The sequence below is a fragment of the Athene noctua genome, chromosome 1, assembly GCF_965140245.1.
Source record: "Athene noctua chromosome 1, bAthNoc1.hap1.1, whole genome shotgun sequence".
Lineage (NCBI taxonomy): Eukaryota > Metazoa > Chordata > Aves > Strigiformes > Strigidae > Athene > Athene noctua.
Window position 1 is genome coordinate 868,145 of NC_134037.1, and position 22,971 is coordinate 891,115.

A 22,971-nucleotide genomic window follows, 5' to 3' on the forward strand; every position below is an offset into this window, starting at 1 on the left:
CCTGAAAGGGGGAAAACCTGTTTGTACTAACAGGGGACACCCAGCAGCCCTTATAGCTGTAGTCCCTGTGCACAAATAAGCCTTTATGGCTTCAAGGAATTGCAGCGGCATGCTCTTACAAGAGGCGCTGCAGTCCTGAGGCCACTTTGCTGGGAACCGTGACACAGAGTCACTCGGACTGGGGGGACCCTCCGGGGGTCACCGGTCCAACCCCCAGCTCAAAGCAGGAGCAACCGCCTCAGGTGTCTCAGGGCTCTGCCCAGCCCAAGCCGAGGATCTCCCGAAGTGGAGGTTCACACGGCCCCCCCTGGTACTGCCCTAGCGCTTCAGCACCTTTATGATGAAAAAAAAACGTTCCCCTCCATCTATTCAGCATTTCCCGTTTGCAGTCTGCGCTCACTGCCTCCCAGCTGAGTGCTGTGTCCCTCCGCCAAGAGCCTGGCTCCGTTTTACAGAAGCTGTTGATAGAAGTGAATCCTCACCACAAATGCCAACCTCCAGATTCCCAAGAGCGGGATGTAGCAGCTTTTAAGTGTGCTGCTGCACAGAGAGCTCAGGCAGGAGAAGGTTCCTGGGGTGCTTACTTATGGGCTGCCAGAGCAAGGCCACCCGCTCTACTGCTTGCTACTCTAGACTGGTCTGCACAGAAGGGTGGGGGTTTGGCACATACTGTGTTACCTGACACTGCAGCACGCCACAGCTATCACCAGGCAAACTGGATCATAAATATTATTTTTTAAAAGTTGTGAAAAGCCTTATTTGAATAAATTAACACTGCAAACAAGCCAAGCGTGCCAAATCTGCTGCCTGCCAAACCCTCAATGGCCAGGAAGGGCAACTCCTCCCAGCACCCGCTCCCGACCTGCCGCACAGGGCAGGTGAGGGGCCGCGGTACTGTCAGCTGCTGTCACCAAACCAATTCATCTCGTCCTTGGATGCAGACAGCAGCCCGTGGGGAAGGCTATACGAGGACAGGTGGTATAAACTGAAAGGACTTCCCTGGCAGATTCTTCCCTGCAGTTCCCTCGAGGACAAGTCCCACAGTGCTGCTCATGCCTCCAAACACCTCCCGTACCGAGCACCGGCTGGTCAACACGCCTCCACAGAAAAGCCTGCTCACACCACAGGAAGATGCTACGTTATTACAGTCTTTGCCACTAGAAATAAAAATTTATTGGTGTGTTTAATTTGTATTCAAGAATCTACGTGGTCAGCCGAGGTCGGAGAACGCTACAGGAACCCAAGTGTCCTCTGGAGGATGCGCTGCTGTAGGGGCATCCTGAGGCACTTCTGGCAGGTCCTCCCTGTGGTTCCCTCCTCCTCTACCCACCCTACACAGCAGTGGCAGAAAAGTAAGCTTCAAATTAGCTGTCTCGCTTCAGCACGTTGCTTCCCAGTTTCCCAGCTTCCTGCTGTCACGAGATGCAAACCTGCAGCAGGTCCCGTCACTGCCTCGAGACTCTTCCCTCTCGGGTCCTGCCTGACTCGGGAGCTTTCAGCCAACAGCTCGGATGATCAGAGGACACCAAGGGAACGCTAAAGATGAGCTCATCGGCATGTCAAGTGGCCTGAAGTCATTTTAACAGCAACACCATGAAGGTTGCTCTGACCCATGCTGATTTCCTTCATCAAAAATCCAGCTCTCTAATGTCTTCAATACAGACGATTTTAAGTTCCCGATGTGCAGATGTTCATTAAAAGGAGACAGCAAGCAGATTGCACAGCAAGAAGTCGTTTCCTTCACGTTCTGACTACAGACATCAAGGATGAAGGCAAAACTCTGGACATGCTCACTCCACCAGAAATTATCAAACGGACTATCAAATATTCTACCATGATAATTCCGTATATGAGTCAAATGTGTCTAAAGATGGACCATGACGAGTCTCTGGAGCCAAGGAGCCAGCGCCAGGCCCCGAGGGAATGGCCTCAAGCTGCCCAGGGCAGGGTCAGGCTGGCTCTGAGGAAGGATTTCTGTGCAGAAGGGGCTGTTGGGCGTTGGAATGGGCTGCCCAGGGCAGGGGGGAGTCCCCGGGGTCCCTGGAGGGGTTGAAGAGTCGGGCTGAGCCAGCGCTGAGGGATCTGGGGGAGTTGGGAACGGTCAGTGCCGGGTTAACGGTTGGACTAGAGGATCTTCCAGGTCTTTTCCAACCTAAGCAATTCTGTGATTCTGTGACCAGAAACAGACTGAGCTGATGAAAATTCTTAATCTCTTGAAAGCAAACAGAAGTATCCAGAGCTGTTATGGAGTTTGCTGAAGGATTCAGTCTAAGCTTAACACCCTCTGGACTTGTGAAAACACTGAAGAACTGGAGAATCTACAGAGCAAGTGAGTTACCTGCTTTTGGGGAGGCAAAACTCTATTAGTGAACTCAAATCCAAGACTTGCAGTCTTGCAGTAGACTCAGACCAGCAATTCTTCATGCTGAGTTTTGTACAGCTGCCCTTCCAGGCAGGGGGGAGAGCTTGGCTCAGACCCCACATGCCCCACAGCGAGGCAGGCGCAAGAACGAGCGGCTCACCTGCTCTCTGCCCGACACACGATGCACGGCTCTCCCATTGTTGGATAGCTTCAGTTCCCATTTTCCTGATTTTTTTTTTTTTTTTAAGTTAGAGAAATGAGAAACACATTTTCACTGGTTATCAATGTAACTCCCTTCACCTAGAGGAGATTTTTTTGCCTTTCATTGTAGGCTCATCATGGCTGTAAAGAGCAGCCTTTACAAAGAGGAAAGTCTAAGCGCTTTGACAGGGGCAGCTTTTAATTGGGAGAGGAAACTCTTTGCAAGAGAATCTATCCTCACAGCCAGTGTCAGCGGGATCCAGTACCAACTTCATCCTTTTCAAATGATTTAAGAACCCTGCATCCTTTTGAAAACCCTCCTTCCACCCTTCTCTGTGGGGGATGTGTTAGCTTCGTTCGTTTTTGGAGGGGAGTTATGTTGGAGGAAGAATTTTCTAGCATCAAGCTGCTGAAGGAACAACTGCCCTGAGAATCAAGGCATGGCAGAGCATGCAACTTGGCTCCCCCAAGCCCATCTTATTTCCTGGCTCTGCAGCAGAAGGGAAGGAAATCAAAGTACTGAAGAACAGCTGGGCAATGTTTCAGTGGCAAAGCCTTCTGCCAAGAACGAGGAGAGATCCCTGTGTTGGTCCTTACTCCGAGATGCAAGAACATTCTCTAGCAGTAAAGCACCTTCCCTCTTCCTACAGTTATCACCTAAGCCCAAACTCCAGCCTGACCCTTGCTCCTATTTCCAAGATGAGTCGAGAGAGCTGTCTGCCTAAACTCATCCTCTCTCCTCTTGAGAGAGAGTGACTGAGTACAGAGCTTTTTTCCCCTCACTCAGGCAAGATCCTCGCTTCACAGCACACAAGCTACCGGAGTAATACAATCTGAACTCCACAGAAGCTAAAAGCCCTGTGTTTTCTTTCCAGATGAGGGCAATCAGTACCACTGTGGCTCTCCCCATCACTCAGGCCAGCCTGCTCACATTACCACTCACAGAGGACAAACTAACCACAGAAGTACAGCAGGCTTCTGATTTCCAGCTAGCAAGAGAGGAGAAATACAGGAAAGTGGTTGAGAAACCTTATGGAAGCCTAAAGTTAGTGCAGCTCATTTATATAAACGTCAGACTGAGCAGCTCCAGCCCTCCTCACATAACCATCTCCTTGCCTGGAAGCAAGTTCCCTCCTCAAGGATGCTCTGAGCATCTTGCAAGGAATTTGGAAGGACAGACTTGCCAGTGAGAAGCATAAATTAGTCTCTGCTTGAAGGGCAGGTAAAACTTGAAACCAAACTGGTCGTGACACACTTATCTCTAGTCCAGATATGACTAGTGAAAAGGGGACTTTGGCTTCAATATTTCCCCCCCCCCCCAAGTAGTTTAAGAGTTTGGTTTGGTTTATGTTAGAAATTCCACGAATAGTTGAAAATAGGAGTAGCCAGAGCACCATGTCTGTTTTCATCTTCACCACGACAGAGCTAGTGTTTAGATGGATTTCCTTGCTTCCTTATTAATTGGGCAGAAAAGTCACTGTGTTTGGTCAGAGGCTCACAAGCTAGTATTTTACACAGTGTCTCTTATAAAGTCCAAGAAAATCAAAATATTCATGGCTGTTAAAGGCTACCAAAGACACCTTTCAAAGGTGCTAACTCTTCAGACACTCGTACGCTGCTTTTAACATACCCAAGAACATTAATGAAATCCAATAACAATTTCAATTTAAAAAGCCACTTCTCATCAAACGAGTGTGATTCTCTGTTGCCAACTCTTGGCGCCTCAGTTTACAGAACTTTCCCAGTTGGTTTTGGTTTAACACCATTACCCCAGGCATCTTCAAAGCCCCATTTTGAAAGTATAAGCACTACAGCTCGCTCAGGCTTCCCCAAGCTACCCTGCCAACAGAGATAAGGCAAAATAAGATGCTGGACAAATCTTAAAGCCAGATATGGTTACACTCATAACTCATCGAGTTTCTAACCACACGTATTTTATTTTCACAGTCTGCAAGCAGTGACCTGTAGGTAGGAGAGGATCTCTCATTGGATTAGGGCAGCCTGTCAAAACAGGCACATTGAGAAAAATCAGGATGACAGATCACACTAAAAATATAATTCTAGCTTCAGGATGCCCGAGGTCTCCAAAACTGACACCTCAGAGTACTGATCCTGGGTTGACCTTCAAAATAATCTCACCATTAAAATTAGTCGACTGCTAGGATAAAATTATAAATACAGGTAAGATCATCAGCCACCATCACCCCAGGTTTCTATACTGCTACAGAAAACCCCTCCACCTTATGAAAGGCCTAGCCTTGTCCAAAAAACTGACAAATTGTCCTGCACGTAGCAGAAATCACTGGTCCTGTTTCCCTCACGCTCACCTCAACTGCCACCCTTCTTCCCTGCAATTCCAAATCCTCCGCAGCACCTCCAGAGTCCTCTAAAATCTTTCAACAGGGCCTGAAGCCTCCTCCTGAGCTGCTAGCCAAGGGGCAGCCACGTGCCAGGGACCATTAGAGCCAAAAGGGGGTGGACTGGCTGCGTGGCCAAACGGAAAAGGGACTGCTGGACGCTAGCTGGGCTCCCCCTTCCGCTGCCTCGCTTCAGCCCATCTGTAGGGAAGTCACTGGGCGCTTCGAAAAGTGGTTTTGTTTTTTGTTTTTTGTTTTTTCTGAAAATCAGAGATTTGAAGAAGTTCGATATATCTAAGGATTTGAGGCAACAGGCGCTGAATATAAAAAAGCCCAACACACACACACACACACTGCAGTCAAAACTGACAGTTTAAAGACTATGTGGTTTGTGGAAATAGTTTACCACCAAAGCAATTCGCAATTTTGTTTATTAAAAGCAAATTGCATTGAGAAACGATTTTTAAAAAAAAAAACCCAACACCCTCAAATGCTTTGATGCACACGCTAACAGGAGAGCCCATGCCCTGCCTCCATTTACACACCATTTTGCCATCCTGAGAGCAGGGCAGCTGCCTGCCCCGTCTCAAGGCAACCCAGCAGAGGGAAACTGCTGTCATCTGCTGCCAAAGGCTTTGCCACGGTTCCCTGCCAGAACCTCCACATAAGGACTCAAAATCTGGCGAGCTCAACATGCTCATCTGACAGCTTTTATACCTTCTCTAACGCGATTTTCCTCTAATAAGCACTGATTTGTGTTAAGCCCATCTTGTCACAGGCTATGACTTATCAGAAGCCCCATCCAGCCACAAACACATTACTGGCACTAACTGGAATTGAATTGCTTAAGAGCCAACAGCTTTTTAAGTCTTAAGCTAAATAAAGCTTTGTTACATCAATCTAACATTTAAGGGGAAAGACCACTACGCAGCAGCCAAGTGTGACTAAGTCAATAAGGTGGATAGTTGAACTAGAGAAATGGAGTTTCACATCTGACTGCTCCCACAAACATCTTTTGGGATTTAAAACACCGAGGGAGTCTGCGCTGTCCTGATGCTCAGGAGCAGCTCTTTTAGAGAGGAAAGCCACTTACTATCAGCTCAGGCTAAATCCCCCAAATCAACTCTAAAAGAAGGACTTGAGGTTGAGAAGGATTATATAGCACCATGACATTTCTGTTGTGCCTTTGGGTTGGTTTTTTGGTGGGTTGTTTTTTTTTTTTTCTTCTTCACTATTTGGTCCAAAATTTGGCCTGGCCAGACAAAGACCAGATCTTTCATGCCACTTCTGAGCTCCTGCCTCAGGCTCTGCCCCAAAAGAGCGCTCTGAATTGCTAAAAAGGATCTGAGTGCCTGGATGTTTGCTGGTACAGACAACTGCATTTCTGTCCTTGGGGGGGCACAGGGGGCTGCCAAGCTTTAAGAGTACACCTTTGATGGATTAACAGTATTTAACACAATACTGAGGCTGCCCCAAGGCTAGTAAACCTTTGATCTGACTGAATGTAGAACTGCCCCAAAGCAAAGCCCATCATCAGCACGGGAACTAAACCCCATTTGTGTCACCTCCCTAAGAGCTAAACCAGCATATTTGGTTTCCTTTTAAACTCACATTTCCAAAAAGCAAACCACCTTTGTGTTGTCCACAATTGGAATGGAAGATGTTGTTATGGACAGGAGAATTTCTACACTTGGGCCCTTGACTAGCTCCTGCAGGGCAGATGGATGGCTGTATTAAACTGGCCAAGTGGAGTGGTAAACATAATGAAGTCGCATTCAGGGTGGCTATTTAATTCTGAAATAGATGGACTGGCACATTCAACACTTTTTCCCTCCCTTTTTCTTTGCTCTTAGAAAAGTATAAAGACTTTGTACGTACGGACAATTGTTCCCTACCTCACCTGCCCACCTCTGGGAACCACACAGGAGCAGGGACTCGGGAATTAAGTTACAGTAAGAGCAGTTCAAGAGTTGCCATCGGAGTGGCTCTGTCTCTAAAGCACATCAGCACCACCCCAGCTGGTGCCCTCCTCTGCCCAGCACACCAAACACCCCGTCTGCTCCCTGGGGGGCACAGGGAGATCTCTAAAGCAGAACCACACACAACTCCAGAAAATACTAAAGAAAATCGCATGAGGCATAAAGTTATTTGCTAAATAAGGATTTGGAAGCAAGGCTGCTTTTTTACGTCCTGGATACCTTCTAAGTTTTGGGTTAGGTCACTTCCATCAAACTATTCACTTTTTTTTTTTTTAAAGGGGAAATAAAAAGTAGTTAAGTTTATTTCAGTACCTGGAGTCTGAACGACCCGATCAGGTCTAGCTGATCTCAAACAAGAGCTGCAGGCAAGAGACACGCAGCTCACACCTGGAAATTAAGTACGTCCCTTTTCTGGCTTGCTTGGTGAGAAGTACCAGTGACTTGAGAGCGTGTCTGCAAACAGGACCTAGGCTCCAATTCTGCAGGTATGTAACATTTCAGTCCCCAAAATACTTACGAGATGGGGTTAATAGTAAACTAGACTAAGCTGGAATCAAAGTATGCACGTGTTTTACTGGTACGGGTACTGAACTCACCTGATTTCTTTAAGTCCTTCTTTCTGGATGACTTGAAGGATCTCTTTATGGCTCATAGGTGTATTAGGATATTTCTCCAGGACCTGGTAAACAAAAGCAGATTGAGAGGAAGTTATTCATTTGCATTTTCACTGTAATGTTTAACCGCACAGAAAACTACATTTCATGGTTTGGACTTCTCCAAGGAAGGACTAGTGTCCTCCTCCCATCTCATGACCAGCCCTTCCATCTGAAGGACAGAAAGAGCAAAGAGGCTCCAAAAGACTGGCTAAAGGACGTATTTTAGTGCAATTCCCAAGTTTTATTTCAAATGCACTGCCTGTAGGTAACATTTCTTGGAGAATTAAACGCTCCACAGTAACAGAACTGGGTGGACTCACAACCCTCAGCTCCACCTGGGAATGCTGCAGGAACTGCCCGAGTCCCTCAGCTACAAAACTTCCAAAACCCAAATCCTGAAGGTTTGTAAAGCTGAAACAGCTACTGATCGGTTTGGTTCCAAGTATTCAAGAAGTTCAAGGAAATCTGGGTTTAGCACTGCTAGGGTTCTTTGGAAAAACCTCCGCACGCAGTGCAGGCCTTCCAGAAGCGCTTCCTACATCCAAGGGTCAGAGGCGGCCCCAGCCCGCGCCCCGGCACCACTCACCTCCCTTCCAGAGGGCTAAGAGGAAAAAAGGGCAACTCGCAAGAGCAGGCAGAGATGCTTACGGCTTCTGGAGGAAGATGCCTGTTACTAAACGTCATTTGGATATTTTAAGCAATACTTGTACGGGGGGATGGGCAGGAAATGCCTCATTTCCTTCTAAACCATCCACTTCTGACCCGTGCCCAGGCATCAACCCTCCGGCCCTGCCTTCGGCCTTTAACCAGAAAACAAACCAGCAGTACATGAAGTATAAAAACTTACAAGTGACTTTGCAGAAGAAAAATCACCGGTTTTAATTTTTCTGTTCAACAGCTGTGCAGAATACATGGCTTCCCCTACAGCACCCCCTTTATTCCCTCCAGGGACATTTAAACTGCCCCGATGGCTGCAGATTTAGCTCTCGGGGACTTTGAGAAGACCTGGCTGAACTGCAGCATCTCTCTGCTTAGAGAAACAAAAGCCCTGCATTCAGCACCATCTTTAGCTTTGGAAGCCCTAGCTGATGCCCTCATCACCTTCACTCTCTTGTTATGCTGAAAGTCTGACTTCCACAGCCATTAAGCTCTTTCCAAACCCGGTATGTGACTTTTGCCAAGGCTGGCTGGCTGCAGCCAAGCTTCTCTGGAGCACAGCATCTCGGCTTTAGTCACTTCTTCAACAGCAGGGTAGCACATGTATAAAAAAAAAAAAGTGAGTTTAAAGCAGATTTAAGTGGGATTTGTTTACACTCATCCTGGTATCAGCCTCAGTGACTCATTCCACTTCATTCCTGTATTATAACTAAGGATGCCCACAGCATCCTTATTAGAAGGGTTATTTAAGACAGGCCACTGCAGTTTTTAGATTTCTATCAGCTCCTAATTCACGTTCGCCCAGCACTGCCAAGGAGTCAGTACACTTTCATGTCATTAACTTGGAACAAAATGTGAAAGCTTGTTCTGCACAGCGTGCTGAAAGCCCGTGGAGGGCAAGAAGAGTTAAGGTTATCTCAAGTTCCATCTGCCGTGTCAACTTTTTCGTTGCAGCTAGCAGAACAGATTAGGAGAAAAATAAAGGAGTGCTATGATTCCTTCAACAAGGAACTTCAGGGCATTTGCCATTGCTCACCCACAAAAACGTAAGTGCATTTTTCTTCTTGGGTGCTGTGCTGCCCTGACTTTCACTACATGGACACAGTCTCAACAAGTCCCACCTTGCTCATACCTAGAGCAGCAGCAACACATTTCATTAATTTTTCACTAGGCACAACCACAATGCAAGCTAATACCGTGTTCGACCAGGGAATCTCGTCATTAAGAGGAAAAAAGAAGCAAAGCTTTTCTAATTATATCCTTGCATGCCCACAGGATGCTTCTCGGTATTTCTCCCAGGTAACCTGTCCCCACATCTTCCTTCTGTAGGGCTTTTTCCCGTAGTTGAGCTCAGCAAGAGGAGCAGGCTGGGCTCCTGCCACACCTGCCTGGCTTCCTGCAAGCCCTGGTGGACCCCTCCTGTGCTCCAAGAAGGATGCTCTTGAAGATCAACGAGCTCTCCTGCGTTTCTCTGCTCTACAGGGAAGATTCCTGTAGGATCCCACGTCTCAGTTCTCCAAACAAGCCAAGCCAGGCATTTTTATCCTTCTACTCACTCTGCTCATTTCCCATTTGGTCTTAAACTCTCATTTCACAATCCCTGAAACCAAAGGTGCTGCTGGGCACCACTGTTCATACTCCCAGCCAGCTCTCTTCTCTCTGACAGATCTCCTCCAGCCAGTTTGTCCAGCACCTGGCTCAAAGAGTTGTCCTCAAGCAATGCCAGAAGTCTCCTCCATTGGGGGTTCTCAGCCCTTCCTTCACCACAGACCCCCTTAAATACCTTTTGTGGCCAAGGACCACCAAGACTTAATTCAGCATTTGAAGCACTAGGCTGCATCAAATATTTCTTTCAATTTTCTCATGAAGGGTCTTCAAATTTGGAGAGAAGAGGAAATAAGTCAATCTGTTAATGCACACAGCCCTATCAGAATATCTTTATTGCAACAATTCCCTATGAATTTAAAACAATAGCATCAACACTCTTCCTGCTCAAATGGCCCATTTTATGCTATTTTCATGTGATAATTCTGAATTCAATGCCAATTTTTACATTAAAATCTGATGAAAAGTTTTTACAATTCTTCTCACTCACCTCCCCCCTTGTTTGTCTGTGATCAGTCACCATGCATTTGAGTTTACGGGTCCAGGGCCACCACTTGGAGGAACAGACTCCAGCCCCGCGGTGGCCCCAGCGAGGGTTAAGGAAGTGTCTTTAAGAGAAAAACCACCCAGTTCAAGGGGGTCCCACCAACCGGACTGGCACCAAATGTACAAGTGTGTCAGGGCAGGTGTGGGGGGGGAGTGTGAGGGGAGCGTTGAGGGGAGGGGCTGTGGGCGAAGGAGGCGCAGTGCTTGCCGCGGCCAGACCAGATGTTCCCAGGCTGGACGCTCCCCACCCCTGCTTCAAGCCTTCACGGATGCTGTGATGACACCGTGGCCCCCCAGGGGTCCGTGGACCACAGGGTGAGAACCACTGGCCCAGACTGGTTGTGCCCTCTATCACCTCGTGCTTCCAGCAGGTGCCAGGGCAAAGTCAGAACCAGCTCTCCATTCACAAGGCTTTTTCCAGTTGTCTAAAGAGGGTTCATCCACCTCTATCAACCGGTCTGCAGCAAACACCCACCATGACGTCCCCGTCGTCACCCTCCCCTCTGAACTTAACTGATAAGCTCCCAGTCAAGCCACCACCTGTTACACAGCGCAGCTCTGCATGTTCCCAGAGCCGTCCAGCACAGAAGGGAAACCTTTCCTCTTTTTCTATGTCTCTCCTTCCACCTTACAGCGCTCCAGTCAGCCACCCCTCCGTGACTTTCATCTCACCAATGCTGAGGCTCTGACCGTAACGAGAGCTGATCAAGAGGGAACTAAGCTATTACAGAACCCCAGAGTCACTCAGGCTGGAAAAGCCCCTCGGGATCAGCGAGTCCAACCCTCAGCCCGACTCTACAAAGCTCTCCCCTACCCCACATCCCCCACAGCTCATCCCAACGGCCCTGAAACCCCCCCAGGGATGGGGACTGCCCCCTCCCTGGGCAGCCTGTGCCACTCTCGGACCACTCTTGCTGGGAAACATTTTCTCCTCCTGCCCAGCCTGAGCCTCCCCTGGGGCAGTTTCCAGCCGTTCCCTCTTGTCCTGTCCCTGATCCCCTGGGAGCAGAGCCCAGCCCCAGCCTCTCTGCAATGTCCTGTCAGGAGCTGCAGAGAGGGATGAGGGCTCCCCTCAGCCTCCTCCTCCTCACCCTGAACACTCCCAGCTCCTGCCCTGCCTCCTCACAGGATTGATTCTCCAGCCTCGTTATTAGTATCAATACAGTACACAGATCTCTAATTTCTTATGCCCCACGCTGAACACACTTACACACAAGCTTCTCAGGCTGGCCCACAGGTGTGCCGGGGAGGTGCAAGAGTTTCTCCAGAGAAGTGGAAGAGGCTCCCTTGCCAGAGACACCCAACACCTCTCCATCCTACACTTCTCTTCTGGTTTCCAGTCTCCATCCCACAACAAAATGAGTTTAAAGCTCTCCACGCTGTTAGCAACCATATCGGCAAAGATATTTTGCCCATCTTTATCAGATGGATCCCACCTCTCGCCATTAGTCCTCATTCCTGAAAGAGCTCCGTGGTCATAAAACCCCCACCCTGTCTATAACCACTAACTGTGCAGGCAGGAGCTGAGCTCAGACAACATCTGCCTCCTGCCCAAGCCTTGCCCATGCACCAGCAGGATCTAGGAGAGCACCGGAACCCCCAAGGCCTCTGAAACTTCCTCCCAAATCCTGGCATTGACCTGAAATCTGCTCAAGGTCGCCTTTGGGAGATCTTAAACCATTTCCAATATAGGGACAATGCTGATGAATCTGGGAGAGGGAGGATATTAGCAGCGGGCCCCCAAGACGCTCAGAGGACCAGACCACTTCCCCTGGAAGACAAAATTATGAGATAAAGGACTTCTTCAGCCTAGAGGCTGAAAAAAGATGAAAGAAAAAAGGCCAAGGGTAAGACATAACAGCCTTCCAGTACCTATGAGAATGTTTACAAGAATGGAGCCAGACTCTTCATGGTGGCATCTAGTGGAAGGATGACTCCAGTAAGAGCTGAAACAAGAGAGGTGCCAAGCGAGTATAAGGAATAACGTGTTCATGATGAGGACAGGTGAGAAATGGAACAGGCTGTGCTATTTCCACCCTTGGAGGTTTTCATCAAGACCTGACTGGATAAAGCCCTAAGCAATGTGGTTTTACTTCAAGCTGACTCTGCTTTGAGGGGAAGTTGGACTAGAGAGCTCCTGGGGTCTCTTCCAACCAGATTATCCTATGACCCTGTAGGTGCCTACATGCAAGGGGCAGGAGTCCAGAGACCTGAAGAACTCTGCCAACTGCTCCATAACATCCTGGATCCAGTCTCCCAGCCAGGAACAAACTTCCCAAGACAGCAAGTGTGCTCAGTGGATGGGTCCCTCGTTGAAGGAGGTCTCCAGCCGTTACCACCAGCTGCTTCCTCCTGGTGGCACGGGGTCACACTCAGACCCAGCACAGCCAGCCCCAAACCTGCCAGTCTGTCAGAACTGACTGCTCCTCTTGTGTGGCCAGAACCCTGCGTTTGTTCTCTCTCCAGATGCCTGCACCCAGAGGAAGGCTTTTTGCTGCTGAAAGTAAGAAAATCTTCCATCTTCAACACCGCCCCTGCCAAGGGAATGCAATTTTTTTCTAGTGTCCAATCCGAACTTCCCCTGACGCAGCTTCATCCCATTTCCTCATGTCCTATCACTGGTCACCAGAGAGAGGAGATGAGCACCTCCCCCTCCACTGCCCCCCCGGAGGAAGCTGTGATCTGTGATGAGGTCACCCTCAGCCTCCTCTTCTCCAAGCTGAACGAGCCAAGAGACCTCAGCTCCTCCTCACATATCTTGCCCTCAAGGCCTTTCACCATGTTGTCACCCTCCCCTGGACTCACTCTGACAGTCCCATGTCCTCCTTCTATCAGGGCATCCAAAACTGCACCCAGTACTCGAGGTGAGGCCACAGCAGCGCGATGCAGAGCAGGACAATCCCCTCCCTCAACTGGCTAGCTATGCTGTGCTTGACATACCCCAGCACACAGCTGGCCCTTTGGGCTACCAGGACACACTGTTCACTCACATTCAACTTGCCATCAACCCAGATCCCCTGATCGCTTCCCATAAGGCTGCTCTCCAGCCTCTCAGCCCTCCGTTTGTATGTATTTCTTGTGTCAGCACCGGCGCGGCCAGCAGGGCCAGGGAAGGGATCTGAGCCCTGGGCTCGGCACTGGGGAGGCCGCCCCTCGATTCCTGGGTTCAGTTCTGGGCCCCTCACCCCAAAAAGGCCATTGAATGACTCGAGCGTGGCCAGAGAAGGGCAACGGAGCTGGGGCAGGGTCTGGAGCACAGGTCTGCTGGGGAGCGGCTGGGGGAACTGGGGGGGTTCAGTCTGGAGCAGAGGAGGCTGAGGGGAGACCTCCTGGCCCTCTGCAACTCCCTGCCAGGAGGGGGCAGAGAGGGGGGATGAGTCTCTGGAGCCAAGGCCCCAGCGCCAGGCCCCGAGGGAATGGCCTCAAGCTGCCCAGGGCAGGGTCAGGCTGGCTCTGAGGAAGGATTTCTGTGCAGAAGGGGCTGTTGGGCGTTGGAATGGGCTGCCCAGGGCAGGGGGGAGTCCCCGGGATCCCTGGAGGGGTTGAAGAGTCGGGCTGAGCCAGCGCTGAGGGATCTGGGGGAGTTGGGAACGGTCAGGGGGAGGGTCGTGGTCGGGCTGGGGGAGCTGCAAGGGCTTTTCCAGCCAAGATGATCCTGGGATTCTGTATAACCAGGACTACCCCATCCCGGGTGTAGAATCCTGAAGCTATCACCATCTTCATGCCCAGCCTCCAAGAGGCACACCAGGCATTCCCTGCAGTCTTGCCTGGAATAAACCAGTGGTGGGGTGTTCAGCCGCTGTGGGGACTGACATCCAACTGTGGTGTCACCTCCCTTGGTGCACCAGCTGAAGCACTGATGTACTCCACTACGCGAGTACATAGACACTTTGCTAGAGAAGTTTGATGGTGTTAACGGTCCTTGTGTTGAGTTAAACTTTTGTAAGACTACACCAAAAAACACCAGATAAATCAGGAAGAAGACAGATTAAGAAATAAAGCTCTGATTAGAGGAACCCGAGTAGTAAGGAGACCCCCTTCTTTTTTCTTGCCTACAGTGTTCCATCTCCAAGAACACAGAGAACACTTACGAATACAGCGCTGAATGTAAGCTGTGAGCACGCCCGAAGCAAGCTAACAATGCCATCTCAGCTGCTTGTTTTCCCTCCCCAGCTTGAACATGCTGTTTCTGAACAGAAACCCTCAGAGAGCAAAGAACACGTCAAGAGAATTGTCAAAAGGCAACTGAGGATCATGTGTTGTTGGTCTTGCAAAGCTCTGCACGGTTAACTACAGAATAGCATCATGCATCCAACAGATTCTACTGACTTAATTCATTTGACATTCTGCTGAGACGCCTTAAACTCTTTTGCATCAGTATCCTTGACAGACAGCTTTACCTGTGCAAACATTTATTTTCCATCAGGCTGGATGTACAAGAATATTCATCTAAGGACATGGCCCTCAGATGGCTTCTAAGTATAGAACTGCAGCATTTTGCTAGAGCCACTAAGGTAGTGCCAGATGTCTGGGTACTGCAAAAACAGATCAATACAAAATGACCTATTCTCAAAAGCACAAGAAAAGCGTAACTCTAAGTTAACCATTAATAACGACTTCAAAGTAATGCAAATCTGTATCTCAAGATACTTACTCAAGAACACACACGTGGCCGAAAAGGCGGCCTGTCGCGGGGAGAGAAGACTGAGCTCCCAACATCTAGACCCTTCACTGACTCTTAACCCCAGGGGGTCAATAGATGAATGAGAAACTTATCTTTACTATTCTCCTCACCCCACAATACACCAAAATAAAGACAAACTGCATGAAATGAATGCTGCCAACAATATAGCTTGAGGCTTTTAAGGTGTTGCTTTGCTCACCAAAACCAAACCAACCTCTGGCCATCACAGCTGAGGAAAGACTTTTAAATAGTCTTCATAGACATAATTATCTGCTATCAGATTACCTGTTATTCAGCAATTAGTAGTATAATAACCCTGTAAAATGTTGGGATTGGAACTGGGTCCAAGCCTGCTTCCCATTCATGACCAGATGACAGCACCGAGCGCAATCCTCAAGTTCCCAAACAATACAAAGCCGAAAGGAATGGCTGTCACACAAGATGGTGTGCAGCCATCAGAGGGACCTTGACAGGCTGGAGAAACAGCCAGACACAACCTCATCTCAAGTCCGCTGGGGAATGTCAAGTCCTGCTCAGGGGAGGAACAACCCCTTGTTGACCATGAGCCAGCAGCATACCCTTGAGGCAAAAAGGGTATCCACTGAAAGGACACGAGGTAATGGGCACAAGGTGAGTGTGGTGGTGGTTGGGGGGTTTTTTGTAGGTTTTTAGAAATGATTCTTTACAGTGGTCAAACACCGGAAAAAGTTGATTAGGGCAGCAGTGGAGTCTCCACCCTTGGACCGGACCGTGTCCTGGGCACCTTGCTTTCAGCAGGGTGGCTGAACTAGACAATCTCCAGAGGTCCCCCTGAACCTCAGTTATTCTGTGATTCTATGACACAGACCTTCCTCAAGGGATCAAGAGAAGCTGATTTGGTCACTAAAGAACTGAGGTTGAGTATCACCATATTATTTTACCGTCCCCAGGCTTTCTAGCTGGCCAGGCTAAGTCCACAGGAGGCACTTCCCAAGCCGGGCAGCGAACCATGTTCCACAGGCTACTGTGAGCGCTGCACAATGGCAAGGAATGGGAAACCCTCAGTCAACACCTTCAGTGTAGGAACTTCACTCAAAGACAGCTGGGAGAACATTTTGAGAAAAAAAAAAAAAACAACAAAACAAAACAAACCAAGAATCACTCCACGCTTGCCTTTTTTTCTTTTTTCAAGAATTCTCCTTAGTCATGTTGTTATCTACTGTCAAGACAGTACTGTGATAGATTAATTTGATTAGACAATACAGACATTCTTAAAATGACAGAAACAGCCTTCAGGAAGTATCTACAGAAGTAGTGATCCATGGAATCCAACCAGCTACAAAGCAAGAAGGGATCTCAGACTTTCACTTATAATAACCAGAAACATGGGAAAGGGGGAGAGAAGGATGCAGAAGAATGCAGAAGGGGAAAAAATACTCAGAGCTTGGCGTTCTCATTCTTCCTCTCAAAATACTGGGAAAACTAGCACATCAAGTTGCAATTCTAACAAAATAAAGCAAGTTCTGGTCAGGAAGAGAAGTACAGATTCAAAGTTTTATGGATTTTAGTCCGAATGGCTACCTGTAACTTTGACATGTGAGACGTAAGTGCAGGAAAGGCCTCTCAGGTTCACTATTCCTTTCCTGTAAAATAGGCACTGAAAATCCTTTTATCCCCTGCAAGTTCAAGGAGACATCTAATGAGGAAAAAGCAATCATCGCCATTATTGCAAAAGCATGAACAGGAACAGGTCATTGTCTAAAGGCTTTTGAATCACTGATAGCCTTTGAGCCAGTGAACGCTCGGCAGTTAGGTATGGCTTAACTAGAACAAAATCCTGAGAAGGGTCCAAGACTTGGGAAACATGCCTGATACTTAAACTCAGTCTAGACATGCTCATCTGGAAAAACAGCTTTCCTGGCTGAGCAGCCATAGCTTCTCCCAACAGCAGAAAGTTTGCACGAGAATTTAGCGACTCGTTTCCCGTGGTCAGATGCTTCCCAGAAAGCTCAAAGCACACCCAACTCCTGCGCAGTGTGACCCGCGACCAGATCTAACCCAAACCAGAAGGGGAGAGGTTGGAGAACCCACCCCTGAGCGTGGTCGGGGGCTCCGAGTCACCAGTCCTGTTTTCCAGAGGCACTCAAAGAACTTCAGGCAGCATGCCAAGCTCTGCAAATACCCCAAAGAGGGGCAACAAACACAGAAACCCGCACGAGCCACCCCACCCCAGGACTGCCTCACACCCACCGACACGCAGCTGGCACATTTTATCATCTGTAAGAGCCTTTACGGAAGCGGCGCGGAGGCCAGCGACAGCCCGGTGACGTTAACCCAGGCCTTGCTCCCTGGCGTTTTCCTAACTTTAGCTAATCCTGCACCATGGGATCAAAGTTTCTTGTGTTGGGCAACCACCACCACAGGTGAAACTGATAAAACAACTGGCTTTGGCTACCCAGGACGAAGATTAATTTGCACTATCCTGATGGCAGTTGTCATGTTCTTTAAGAAACTTGTTTAATATCAACTCTCAGCCTACTTAGATAAGCAAAGCAGTTCACACCTTCAGATGCACTAATAACTGTGCTGCTTAACAAGCTGATCCAGAAGAACCAGGTACAAGGATTAAAGAGAGACTCTGGAAGAAAAAAAAAAAAAAAAAAGAATCTTAAGTGCTTTCTCCTCTCTTCTGCCCTTGGAATCCTATATCAGATCTTTCGAGTCCTTTTTTAGTTACTGTGTGTAACTAAACAAAAACTACTACTATCTGCCACAGAAATGAATTGCAGAGGCATTTTAAATTTGAGTGAGGATTTATAAACTACCTTTGTACTATGCTCAGCAGTAGCCAAGATGAATCCCAAGAACAAACCAGCAAGAGGCAGTTCTGAAAAAGCCTCATTACTTGAACCTTGCTGTTAATTCCAAAAAGTGTCGATGTTTGATATAGGTGAAGCCATAGACTTGAGATGGGGTTGCTGATGCTTGAATTATGCTGCCTTAGGTGTTGAAATATTCCCGTTGGCTCATTCTTAACAAAAAACCATTAATAGTTATCTGGTTTATAGTACACACTGCTTTGTACCCTGAAGCTCTCCTGGTTTCTGCAGAAGTTTCCAAAAAGACAGGATCATCAGAAGGAAAGGTATTTCCCAATTGCATATCTTGGAAGAAAGGCAGCTTGCTTTCTCTTCTGGTATTTACCAGGTGAAAAATATATTCACATCACCTGCAATTAAACCTAAAACATCACGTTTCAGAAGCAAGATGGGCAGCTGTTCAAGTGGACCCAGAAAAGTGCGAGTCCCTACAAGCACCAGCTTACCGCACCGCGACAGCCTCCAACGACACACATGAAAAAAAAATTAAAAAAAATAAATCACTGCTCTTCAAAGCAGCTTAGTTTTTCCATTTCCCAGAAACCATCGATGTACAAGCATTGGCAAGAGGGGAAGATTGTCTCGCACCTCAAATCTACAGCAGAATAAGCAAAACTGCTTATTTACAGAACAAAACAAACAAAAAAAGTAAGCTTGAAACTGCATCCAAACTGTTGAAGCGGGTATCTGACATGTTTCTTAGCTCAGGGGGGACCCGAGGGGTGGTTTAGGTGTGCCAGGGACCGAACACAAGCAATAGAATAATAAGAGTTGGGGCTCTTGCTGCATGAAATCCTTGTCATTACAGTATTGCTTTAAAGCAGCGGGGCAATTCTGCCATGTGTGATAAAAACAAGGAAACAGCCGAGTGGAAGATGTTTCAAGGCAAGAGATGCTATAAAAGGAAAGCAAATTTGACAACAGAAATTACATCAGGGTTCATATCCCTTATGGTTTTGCTGAACTCAAAGTCCATATTTCGTTTCCAGGTCCCAGGTCAAGCTGTTGCAACACGACCCAGCGGAGCCCTCAGCCCCGGCCGTGCTGCCCACCCAGCGCTCCCAGAGAACCAAACGCAACGACTCAAGGATTCCCAAGACGGAAAACTGCCTTTCCAGCATCAACCTACATGGCACGGATTTGCCCATAAGCAAGCGTCCTCTTACCATTAAAGAAAAATATTGCTGTGAACCTGAACTTGCTGCTGGAGTCAACCGTGAGGACAACCGGGTCCCAACCAGCAGGACAGAGGAGGAGGAGGATGGACGGGTGCCGAGGAGGAGGACAGACGGGGTTGGAATTGCCCCAGGGGCGCATGCCAGCACCCATCATCTCGCCGGTGGCCCAGCCCACAGCTGGGAGCAGCCTCAGAGAGGGCTTTTGTGGGGTGAGGCTGGCAAACCCCAGCGCTACAGGGCAGAACCCACCACAATCAAAGAGCTCACGTAATAAAAGTTTACGAGAAGCAGTGTGCCCATGCATCAGTCTTAAGTGCAAACAGGAGGGGTTTAGAAGTTTAGAGGCTGGTTTGTTTGTTTTTAACATGATTACCCAGGGCTGGCTGCTCCAGGAGTCATTTGGCATGCCTTTTCCAGCATTGTTAACCCCAATCCAAAACAATCTCATCTCTACATCAAAGCTTTCACCTCGTTTTTATAAATCTTTTTGAATGATATCAACAACCCTCCCCGCTCTAAGCCCCATGTAAGAGCAGTCTGTTCTCAGCGGGAACTCCCCAAAGCTACAGCAATTCCCATATGCTGCAGCTAACACACGCTTGTAAACCAGCGACACAGACTGAACAAGAGGGATGACTGTCCACACAACTCAGGTTTTGGTACTGGACACTGGTAGAGCCAAAGTTTTGCTCTGAAAATACACCAAACGCTGACCCGCACATCCCAGAGCAACTAGTGTTACCAACGTTATTTAAATGAACATAGTAAAGAGAAATCTAAGTGTCTTGGGCCACTGTCTCTGCAAAAAGGGGGACGTTTATCTCCTCTGAACTGCACCCCAAGTCTCTCTAGTGAGTAGGAATCTTTGGTTACACAGACTTAAAACTGTCATGATATCTTCTCACACAATACTAGGCAGACCAGATAATCTCCCCATTTTGGATTTAATTCCTTTAAGTCCTTTGACACGAGAGGAGGAGGGAAACCGCAGGAAGATAATCGTAAAGCCTAAGAGCAAGACAAAAGGCTAGGATTAAACGGGTTGACTGACGATACCTGGGAACAGCTTTGCAAGAAAGCAACGAGAATCTCAACTCTCACACCTCTGAGTTTAGCCTACAGTTGTCAACAAGAGCAAGGGTGTTAACTTGGGGATGTAGTTAGAAGTTGAAGATTCAGGCTTAGCTGAGGAGGGATTTCCACAGATACTATTTAATCTAGGTTCTCCCTTAAAAAAAAAAAAAAGAGATGCAAACTCCATTTCTGGTTCCTTACATTCTACATTCTCCTACATCTTCTTACTAGGAAAAGTAAAATTCCTCTTCCTTACAAGCTTAAAGACGCTGCAGTGCACCCCTTTATGCTAGGAAAGGATGGGAGTTAACAACGCCCACCACTGCTCTTCCCCTTCCCACCTCCACCTGCTCCATGCGGACAAAGCCCCGATTCGTGGGGATTTCCACCCAGAAAGCTGGACAGCCCCACAGCCACTAACGCTCTGCTCTGCCGACACGGCAAGCCACCGCCTAACACTCCAAACAGGAGCGGGCTCTTGGGAAGCAGGCCCTTCCCTCCAGGGAAAGACATCGCTTGAGGGTCTATCCCCGAGCACGGCTGCAGTAGGTGCTTCTCAAACAGTACGACTTATCAAAAGAAAACCCACCCCCAAACACATTTCTGCTACCAAGACTAAGTGCCAGCGAGCCTGAGCGACTCAAAGCAATTCCATACAGTGCAGCCTTCCTTCGCCTGGAGCAGGACCAGTGGGGAGGGAAGGACAGGGATAGGAATTTAATTTTTAATAACTGAGAGAAATTGCTCTAATTGGTTTAAAAAACAACTCAGCTGTGATAAAGTTATCAGTTTATTAAACTCACACTGTTCAAAAGAATATATTATCCTGAGCATCTTCTGTAGTTATACTTCTAGGGAGGACGAGTTACTGTATGATAGTTCTGTAACTCTGAGCATGGAGTATTCAGAGGCAGGAAAACTTTTAGATGGTCAAAGTTGCATAACTAATTTAAATGAATGTGTGTGAAAGAACACAGGCAACCAAGTCTCCTTGGAACAGGAGGTAAGACAGGATCTCCATCCCCTACGTAGCTCTGGAACAAACAGGTCAATACACTTTCATTAGTACTTCCAGCAGTTTTTTGGGGTTTTTTTTTTACAAAATTTCACTAAAGAAGGTATCTGTATCACTCCACCTAAATCGTGAGTGCTCCAGCAAATTGCCTGAGCGCCACCACTTCACAGTGGAGCTTTCCTGATGCCAACTGCCCGTTCACTCCTCTCTGAAGCCACCCAACTGTAATTAGGCTAAACCTGATGCGGAAGCATTCTGTGCTCCCTAATCACCTGTTAACTTGCTTCACATTGCAAGCCCCGAAATTTTGTTGAGAATAAATCTGGAGCATCCGGGAATCTGACCATCTACTAGGAGAAAAAAAAAAAAGCAATTGTGGCAAAGACATTTTCATCTCATCTGTCAGCAAGTCTTCCCCCTTGCCTTTTAATATCCTCGCTATTTGTGGCTCTTGAAAGCTGGAAGAATAGGTTTTTCTCAATTCAGCTCAGCTTTCAACACGTCTGCATGAGGAGTTTCTACAGTTCTCCTTATGGTTTGGCATTTTACTGACAACACAGCAGCAGCACGTTTCAGAAGTACTAACAGCACCCACACGAAGCTCTGTTGAAGCAGCACACGACCATTTCCCCCACCCCAGAAGTGCCACGGCACCAAGTCATCCGCGTGTCTCCGCCATATCGCTATCATCCCACCTTGAAATACCAAACTGAGACAAGCTAAAATAGACTGTTAGAAACTCCAAGCTGGAATCAAGGCTTTGAACGCTTCCAGTGCCGCGTCTCTTGCGGCAGACGACATCAGGAACGAGCTCCTTCCAGTTTCAACGTCAGGTCTCCAGGAAATTTAGCAATTGCTGAACAAAACCGAGTGCTCAGTGCTGGCTACCAGGCAAAGGATGAACGCTCTGACAGGGAACCCACTCCATTTATCACACGAAATGAATCACCACCTGCACTCATATGTACCAAGGTTCAAGGCTAGTTAATAGCTTCGGAGGTTCTCAGGGCAGCAAATTAGCATGCACCTCACTGAAATGCACTTACACCACAGGCAAGCAGCTCCTTAGAAGGCTGCAATGAATCATTCATGAATGCTGGAGCCGAATCCCTTGTTAAGGGAATTAAAAAAAAAAAAGACATCCCCTCCCCCAGACCTGTCCAGCACAAAACGCCTCTTACTGGGCAATACTGTTTTCTTTTATAGCTCATCCTCTGCCAGGGTTGGCCGTACTTTTCAGTTTGAGAAAGCTCTAAGTGCTCAGAGTCAGTTCTGCCCATGTAACTATGACAGTACGTCATGCCAATATCCAAAATTACTTCGGATAAAAGCCTCACGGAAACTTGTGTTGGAAGTGGCTGGGTTTTTTGTTTTTCTTGGTTGGGGTTTGGGCTGGGTTTTTTTAACAGCAATCTGTCCAACAAGGTTTAAGCAAGAGATTCTCCAAGACCAGATACAAAAGCACTTTAGTCCATTAATGTTTTCAGCAAGCGCTGGTAAGAATGCACTTTGGAATTCTTGCTATTGATTATTCCCTATATAAAGGGGGAATTAAAATTGGGCAACCGAATGCTGTAAACATAACCATCACTTCCACTTGGGCTTCTTCCTGGAAACAGGATTTAAACTTCATAAAAAGCCGTGAATCCACAGCGACTTGACGAGTCCTTAGCTCAGCGCCCTGCACGCTCTGGAGGACCAGGCAGCAACACCTGCTCATCAGGTTACAGCTCAGCCTCATATCTAACGCGGACCTCCTGGCCATTCCTTTCTAGGAGGAGAATTCCAGCTGCGGCTAC

The 22,971-nt window shown here is 47.9% G+C and overlaps 1 protein-coding gene across 1 annotated transcript in view; it reads right to left on the reverse strand.

Moving 5' to 3' along the window:
- Nucleotides 1-22,971, reverse strand: part of ASXL2 (ASXL transcriptional regulator 2) — a 123,431-nt gene that overhangs the window by 83,756 nt on the left and 16,704 nt on the right. Inside the window, exon 2 of the mRNA XM_074895290.1 lies at nucleotides 7,496-7,578. Within this exon, the coding sequence (XP_074751391.1) occupies nucleotides 7,496-7,578 (83 nt within the window). The remainder of the gene's footprint in view (nucleotides 1-7,495; nucleotides 7,579-22,971) is intronic.